Raw genomic sequence first — 8,462 nt, 5'->3', positions numbered from 1 at the left:
CTTTCTGTCTCTCTTTCTCCACTGTTCCTTATTTTACTAGGTAATTTTATACACTTCTCTAAAATTATTACTCATAAGACTTCCGTGTTGCTTAGCCTGCTCAGTTCAGATCTGAACAACTAAAAGAGCAGATGCTCCAGTCCTCACAAAGACTGGTTTTCCAGACTCTGCATTTCTGAGGTGCGCCATATTTCGGCAGGGAGGTTGGGGTGGGGTGGGGAGTAGATCTACTCCTTCTGTAACCCAAACTCTTTCAAAAATGAAAAAAAAAAATGTGTATCAGGAGCCCCTGAACAGATATGGGAGAAGCATCTCTGGCTGTGAGAGAAAAACTCAGATCTCTACAGCTACCTGGCTTTATACCTTCAGAGCCTTTTTCTTTTTCTTAAAATGTGAAAAGGTTCCCTAAAAGCAGCTCCTGTGGACCCAGGAGATACCCAAAAATGGCTCCAGTGCCTGTTTCTAAAGATCAGCTGAGGGAGCTTCTCAGGGGAAAGATAGTGGCCATGATGACGGATATTTTGGATTGCAAACAAAATGGCGACATTTTTCACCTCCGTCTCTGAAAGATACAATCCAGGGAGAAGGAGGATTTATTTCTCACATCAGATGCTTCTGATCCCCAGACGCAGGTGGTTCCTTGCTTCCAATTTAGAAAGGGGATGTTGATGGGGATACAGTTCTGAGGCTTACACTTTCTGAATTTGGTTCCTTCTCCAAGCAGTTCTTTAATCTGAAGATGAAAATATTTCCCTTTCCTGTGCCTGCTTTTGCCTCTGCCAGCCAGTCAGTAGGTAGCCTTATCTTAAATCCAGGAGTAGAAATGTAACATTTAGCTCCTGAAGCATCATGAGAAAGAAATACTTATAAAATTGCATTTTTATTAGAAAGATGCCAATCTCCCTTATCTCCCCTCCTCCCCCTGGGGCCACAGAAGGAGAACGAGGAGGGATGAAGGAGAGGAAATAAATCCAGAGAATGCCAGATCCCAAATTCCAGGATGAAGCCAAAGCTGGGACTCAAACAGTCCAGGGAAGGGCTCGGGGAGGCTCCTGGGAGTTCAGCCTTTCTTTTCTTCAGCCGGAGACCTGGGTGAGGCTGTCCGGTTCGAGCCTCCTAGCTCCCCGTGGCGATTTTAGGAGTGATTCTTTCCTCCTAGTGCGATAAAGGACCGAAAAGCATCTACAGAGAGTCCGGTTGCTCGAGAAAATGCTCGCCATCCTCCGCGCGGCTGGCGATTCCCAGGGTTAAGGCATTGACTGGTCCTCTTCGACCTAGAGGAAGATCTTGGAGAAGACCGCCCTGCCTTACTCCCCAGCGGGGCCTCTCGGGCACCTGTGCGTCCCCGCCGCGCTTCGGCCCGCGGCCTTTTGTTTCTCCCGCACTCTGCACTCACGCAGCTTCTGCGCCTGCGGCTGGCCCCTCCGTGGCAGCTGGGAATCAGGCTGCCCAGCGGGCTGGCGTTCGGCGGTTTGCAAAGCTGCCCGCCTCCGGGAGCTCCTACAGCCTTCCGAGAATTCGCTGCGCTCCCGGGCGAGCCGCCCGGCCAGGCCCCACTCCGGAGCTAGAGGGCTTGCCGCGGCCTGCTCAAGCCAGTTCGCCTCTGCCTGAATTCCACGCAGACCCCCGTCTTCGGCCAAAGAACCCCTTCTGAACACGGATATTATTCAGAATAAAAACTTTATTTATTTTTTTTTGTTTAGTTTCTCAGAATGTGAGCAGCAAGGAATGTAGAACTCTCGAAACAAATCTAGCATTTTTCACGTTTACAGATTGTTGTTTTTTTTTTTTTTTTTTTTCAGTTTGGCCGGATGTTACAAACCTAAATCAGTCTTTTCAAAAGCTGGATCCTCTCTGGTATTATTGCATCATTACCGTTTTTATAAAGGAATTATATTTCCCTTTCAAATAAAAAAAATTTTTCTATGTACGCCAATACACTATTGAACAAAAGGCCCAAGAAACCTTCTGAACAATCAGGGTACAGAATTTCTTTAATATAAATACGAACGGATGGGGATAAATAATATTTAAAACTTAGATTATTCAATGCTTGCAAAAAAAATATAAATAAATCTGACTGTTCACCAGCATACACACACGGAAAGACGTACACTTAGTCGTCCTTGCACAGGGAGCCCCTGTTTCAAAGCGCCTTTGATTTTTTTCTCGCTCTTTACAAGAAGTGCAATTTAAAAAAAATCTAAAAGTTAAAAAAAAAAAAGTAATTGCTTCCCCTCGGGAGCCATAATGTACGAACAAATTCACATTGAAGAACTCGGCTAGAAAATTTGTTCATATACCCTGTTTCTGATCAAAGAGTAGAGAAAGTAAAGGGTGCAGGGCCAGCGGCCGAGCGAGGGGGTAGGAGGAGATAAACATCGCTACTGATACTGACAGCCATTCCAGCAACCAAGATTGCTACGTCACATAAACTATAAAAACGCGTTACCAAAGAAAACAAAACGAGGGGGAGGGGAAGGTAGAAGGGGCGGAGAACAGAAAAGAGAGGACAGGAAGAATCTTAAAACAAAACAAAACAGGGAAACGACGAAGAAAGGTGGGGGCGGGGGGGGGGGGGACTCTCCTGGCGCGCAGCCCCGAGCCCACCATCACAGGTGGGTGAGCTTGGGGGCTTCCTGAATTCTTCCCTGAGAAGGATGGTGGGCGGTAAGGTCCGTGTAGGTGGGGTGCGGCTCCCCTGGCCCGGGCCCGTGATGGTGGCCGCTGCCCAGTGGCCCAGCACCCCCGTAGTCCATGGCTGCCGAGGCGGCGTGGGGGAGGTGAGTTAGGCCAAAGAGGGCAGGCCCAGAGTTGCTCATGGGCTCCACATAGCTGCCCCCCACGAAGACGGGGCTTCCCTGTAAGTGTGGGGTCCCATAGCTGCCGTTGCCCTGCAGGCCATGAGCGTGCGGGTCATAGTCGGGTGTGCCCCCTGCCCCCGCCGCGGTGTAGCGCTTCTGTGGGGGCGGTGGGGGCGCGCAGCTTGGCAGGGGTGCGGGGTAGGAGGCGGGGGGCAGCCCATAGGCACCCTGGGGAGGCTTGGAGAAAGGCGGGGGCGACTGGGGCTCGTATGGGACGCTGTTGACCAGCGAATGCATAGAGTTCAGATAGCCGCCCGCGCCGGGGGGGCACCGGGCTACGACTTGGGGACTGGCCCCCTGATGACGTCAGCATGCCCTTGCCCTTCTGATCCTTCTTGTACTTCATGCGGCGATTCTGGAACCAGATCTTGATCTGGCGCTCTGTGAGGTTCAGCAGGTTGGCCATCTCTACCCGGCGCGGCCGGCACAGGTAGCGGTTGAAGTGGAATTCCTTCTCCAGCTCCACCAGCTGCGCGCTCGTGTAGGCGGTGCGCGCCCGTTTGGACGACGCTTGCCCAGGCGGACTCTTGTCGCCAGCGCAGCTCTCCCCTGCGAGGACAGAGGAGAGAGGAAGAGTGGCGTCAGGGGCTGCCCGAGGCCCCGCCTAGCCCCTGAACCCGCCAGGCCCCTCCTCACTCCAGGGCCCAAGATCCCTCGGTCTGTCAGGGCCCAGAAAGGGGGAGGAGGAACTAGGTGCTGTCCTCTGTCCTGGAGGGGAAATAGTGCCAGCAGCTGGGTAGCTAGCCCCTCATTCAGTTAAGGTGCAAATCACAGGCTTCCCTAAGGGCAAGAGATAGGAAAGCAGAACCCCCAGTTTGCCTTCCTGATCTGTATTTCCTTCCTGGAGCTATTCACTTTCTGAACCATGTAGTCATTCAGGCCTATCAGACTACAAGCTCCCTATGGGCAGGTCTCCCATCTTCATTCCCTTCACAGTAACTGGGATGTGGGGCACCTATTATACACTCAATAAACCTTTCTCTCTTTCACTGTCTGATGGAAGGATTGCACAGTTGCCTCAACTGGCCACTTATTTGGTCTACCCAGTGGAGACAGGTGGAGTGGAAGCCCCAATCTGGAAGGCCTTCTGTGCCCAAAGGAAGAGATCACATTGAAAGTACCAATTTCTGGTGGGGAGGCCCAGGCCCCTGGCGGGGTCCCTTTAAAGCGTTCTTCATGTTATCAAGCTGCCTCCCCAATTTAATCCACTAATCTTGTACCCTCCTATCCTCCCCTTCGCCCTACCCCCACCTTGGTTCTGCAGGGTCCCAGATGCTCAGGCTCAGAGCAGAGTACTGGGAACTGGAGAAGGCAGGGGGAAAGGTAACCAAGATGCTGGGAAGCCTAAGACCCAGGCCCTGTCCTCTAGTCTAGTTTCTGGTAGGCCCAAGTGGTTCCTATTAGCATGACAAGTCCAAATCCCCACCCCCAGGAGATCCCTGGCTGCCTTCATTGTACTAAATCTGAGTAGGGCCTTCCCAGAGGTAAGGCAGCCACTCCATCTACTGGAGCAAAAATTAAAAATAGGCTCTGTTTATAGGCAAAGCATTGATTCTGACTTGGATGGTGACTAGGCCTGCTTTTATTCTACCACATTTCAGTGTGGGATGGATGTCACTGTTCCACTAGAAAGGAGTTATGCTAAAAAGAGAGTGTGGAGCTCAGGTTTGCTATGCCCAAAGGTCCTAACTCCTAGAGTGTAACAAGAAGGGGTTCCAAACTCACTAGGCCCCACTTGCTCTTGAGGAAGTCAAGAGAGACTCTCATCAGGTCTGTCTGGGGGTTTCCTGGACACAGAGTCCTGTCACCCCCCTAGTTGAAGGAGAAGGAGCTGTTAGTTCTTGAAAATGTTCCAGCGCTCCCAGACTGTGACTGGAGGTAGCCTGGGGAGCCGGGAGCCAGGCCAGGGGACCCCTCCTCTAGAAGGTACGGCTTTACCTGAGCTGGAGCCGCTGGTTTTCTGCTTTGTGTTTTGCCGAGACTCTTTCATCCAGGGGAAGATTTGTTTGGCCACGGTGGGTGAGTTGAGTAGGGGGCTCTTGGCTGCGCTGGCAGGCGTGGGGTTGCTGCTGGCATTCTGAGGTGGGGAAACTGAAGAGGGGGGCGGGGGCGCGGCAGGAGCGGGTGCTGGGGGCTGTGGCGGGGGTTGAGGCTGCTGTGGAGCAGGGGGCGCGGCCTGGGGGGGCGGGGGGGCCCGGGGGGGGCTCGCCGAGGCCTGGGGGTTGGCTGGGTGGGCCACTCAGGGTGCGCAGACACGCCTCGCTCAGCTCGTGCGCCTTGGGGTGGCCCCCGGCGCTGGCGGGCGACTGGAGTGAACAGGCAGGTCGGTGGTACTCGCCATCAGTGCCCAGTGCCGAGGACGCCGGATACGGCTGCTGATTGGCATTATAAGCGAACCCGTTGGCTGCCTGGTAGGGGTAGCCACCGTAGATCGCCGAACTGTCGTAGTAGGTCGCTTTTTGCATCGCGTTGTCTCACAATCTTGATCGCACACTCTGACAGGGGCTTGACACCCTTGAGGGCGCACATTGGCACGCCCCCGCGGTCACGTGATACTCCGCCGCCAATGGCTGCCCCGCGCAGACCTGGGGGGCGAGAATCGCAGCGCGGTGAGGGCTCCGCGCAAATCCATCTTACTCTCAATAGCTAAGTGACATGAAAGCCATAAAAGAAAAAGTGGTCAGCAATATTTAGCAGCACGACTTGGCCCCGGGCGCAGAGAGCCGCGCTATAAAAAGCCGCTGGAATTTACTGGCAGCTACAAATATTTGCTTAACTTGCGTCTGGAGTTAGGGGGTTTTCCGGGGAGAGAGGAGGAGAGTAAGTGAGGGCTGGAAGCCGGGACTCCAGAACCGGAGTCCTAAAGAAGAAAGGTTGATGGGCTAGAAAGGAACAGGGCTGGGATTCTTCTTTTCCAGGAGAGAAGAAACTTGGGGTGTCCCTTCGTCTCTGCTCTTTGGCCTTGTCCAGCGAGCCCTGCGACTCCTTCCCTCTCAGGATCATGGGTAAGGGGGCAAGGAGGCAAAGGAGAGCTTAGGTTGCCAATTTGTTCTCCAATCCTCGCTTTAGGACTAATATTTGGCAAAAGAGCCCTGATGCGGGGTGACTTCCCATCGAGCCCCTTCTTGGATCTTTCAGCACCCAAGACAGGTATGCACAAAACATTTTCAGGCAATTGCCCTACTACCCCGCTGGATTTCAGAAGCTGAGCTTGTTGGGCAGTTAATCTACCCTTGGGCAGGGGATATGACCTACCTCCTCCAAATGAGCCCCTTGTAGCCAAGAAGGGAAGAGAAAAAACTTTGGAGGGGACATCCTGCGTGGGAAAGGACCAACAACAACACTTGCTCCAGCAAGTCAAACTCAAATCCTGGACAGTTCTTTTCTCCTTTCCTCTCCCTATTTCTCAGGCTTGACCCAGCAAGCCACTCCCACCTCTTCTCCCCTGTTACAGAAGGTCCCCAGACCCTCCTGCCTTGGACTTTCTGAGGTGCTGTTATTCAGGATAACTATCAAATTCTACCTGTTAAAACATGATGGATTAGAGAAAAAAACAACCCACCAGGAACCTGAAAAACCAGCGTTCATCTCCATGACCACGGCTTGAACTCTCCCTCCAACTTAACGATAATAGGTTCTGTCTTAGAAACTGCTATGTAATTTGATGTATGGGGGTCATTTGGCTCCGGACGAGGGATGGAAGCACAAGCCATAAAATCCTGCCAGAGTGCCCTGATCTTTGTGTGCTCTTGTTGTTGATGTTTGTTACTTGGCCTATTTACCTGCTTCAGAAACACCAAGTAAAGGTCAAGACTGGAAATCTTAAAAGCAACTGAAAGCCTTCTCAACCCCTTATTAAAAATATATTATTTAGAAAGCAGTTTGCAGAAGTGAAATCTGTTTTATTTTTGTTTTCAACCTGTGCATGGTCAATCTCTCGTTCTCAGCTGAGAAAAGTTCTACGTGAGTTAATATGCATACACACACACACACACACACACACTCAGAATGTTAGTGTGACCATTTAAGAAAAAATACAATGACAAATTCAAGAAGAAAATGGTTTAGTTCATGCCCCAACTATGTATATTTGAGTCCTGGAGTCATTCAAGTTCTCTAGGAATAGCAGACACTTTGTTAACTAGAAAAAGCCATCCACAAGCAGATGACTACAATTTTGTTTTTAATAATGGGCTCCTTTGGATTTCATTATTAAACCAACAATCTGACCAACATATGGAAAACAAGCACAATTAATTTTCCAGAACCTCAATTAAAAATTACAGCTTCCCTTATTCAAAGTTAGTGTGTGTGATCCTGAGCCCTGGAGTATTGTTTCTATTTTGGAAGCTACAGATACTATGATCAAAAATTTAAAAAGGATAAAATAAATTTTAAAACTGAATAGTAATTGAATGTCTCAGTTTCCTGCTCTTTCATTGAAAATAGTTCTATTACATTTGGCAGTGTTACTGTCTGCCATTATAAATTTTTAAGATACCAGGCTTGTGTAAAATAAAATGTCAGGTTAAGAAAATTACTCCAGACACCTGAACAGCAAGATATTAGATAAAACAAAATAAAGGTGATTTTGAATGTGCAACATTTCAAGTGACTTTTCAATCCATTATCACAAGCTACACTGGCCTGCTGCTTACTTAAGCCTTTTCATCAAGTTGATCATTGTCTTGTAAATAACAAAAATACCATTAAAAACCAAAGAGCACACAACAACCCCCATAAACTAAAAATATGAATTCACCTTGGAGATCCCACCAGAGTCCTTCCTATTGTTTGAGGTCAGCAGACAACCACCTTGGGACCCACACAGTTCTCCCCTCCCACCCCACCCCAGCCCCCAAAGTTTGCAATCCAGTAAAGAAGTTGGAGATCTGCCAGTCAGGAAACTTGCTTTGCACCCCCTCAAGCAAGGGCTGGGGGTGGGAGGAGATTCCTCCTAAAAGATCTGTTTCTGGACAATAACCCCCAGGTGCAAGAGCTGAAAGAGAGTTGAGGAGGCTAAATTGAGTGCAGAAAGCAAGCCCTATTGTCTTTCTGGAAGATCTGCCCAAATTCAACCTCCTTCCTTCAGACACCGCTCCCTCTTTCCACTCCCGCCCCTTCCTCAGCCTGCCCTCACCCCGAGTTTAAGCGGGAATATCGGGTAAGAGCCCCCTCGTCCCCTTGCCCACCCCTCCCTCCCCAACCCAGAAAAGTTGGGGCTGGGCTAGGGGAGAGGGAAGAGGTGGGGGCGGGGATGGGAAAGCGGCCTGAACTCGAAGTGTAAGGGTATCAGTCACTGCCGGGAAGGAAGCTCCGGCTTGTGAACTCTTCTTGAACCGAGATTTAAGTCTGCAGCCATAAATCACCGAGACGTAAACTCCGCCATTCAGCGCGGAGAGCGGCCGGTTGTGGCCCTGCTTACCTTAACTTCTGATGAGCGCCGCAAGCTCAGGCTCGGGCTCGGGCTTGGGCTCGGGCTCGGGCTCCGGCCCCCGGCCCGGCTTAGCGGCCCGGCCGGGTCCCCTAGGCGCGGGATGGGCACCGACCCTCAGCATCAGCCGAGACGGCTGGCGGGAGGGAGACCCCGAGGCCCGG

General features: G+C 51.2%; 1 protein-coding gene across 1 annotated transcript; it reads right to left on the bottom strand.

Moving 5' to 3' along the window:
• Positions 1–2,568: 2,568 nt before the first annotated feature.
• Positions 2,569–5,443, bottom strand: LOC125918258 (homeobox protein Hox-A3-like). Its single transcript, XM_049624277.1, is given in 4 exon segments — positions 2,569–3,131; positions 3,133–3,413; positions 4,803–5,067; positions 5,069–5,443. Coding segments are annotated over 4 exon segments (1,326 nt in total). The 5' UTR covers positions 5,330–5,443; the 3' UTR covers positions 2,569–2,612.
• Between the last annotated feature and the right edge of the window lie 3,019 nt (positions 5,444–8,462).

The sequence above is a fragment of the Panthera uncia genome, unplaced genomic scaffold (genome assembly GCF_023721935.1).
Source record: "Panthera uncia isolate 11264 unplaced genomic scaffold, Puncia_PCG_1.0 HiC_scaffold_604, whole genome shotgun sequence".
Lineage (NCBI taxonomy): Eukaryota > Metazoa > Chordata > Mammalia > Carnivora > Felidae > Panthera > Panthera uncia.
The sequence above is the reverse complement of the archived record's forward strand: the minus strand, read 5'-3'. Positions and strand labels throughout refer to the sequence as shown.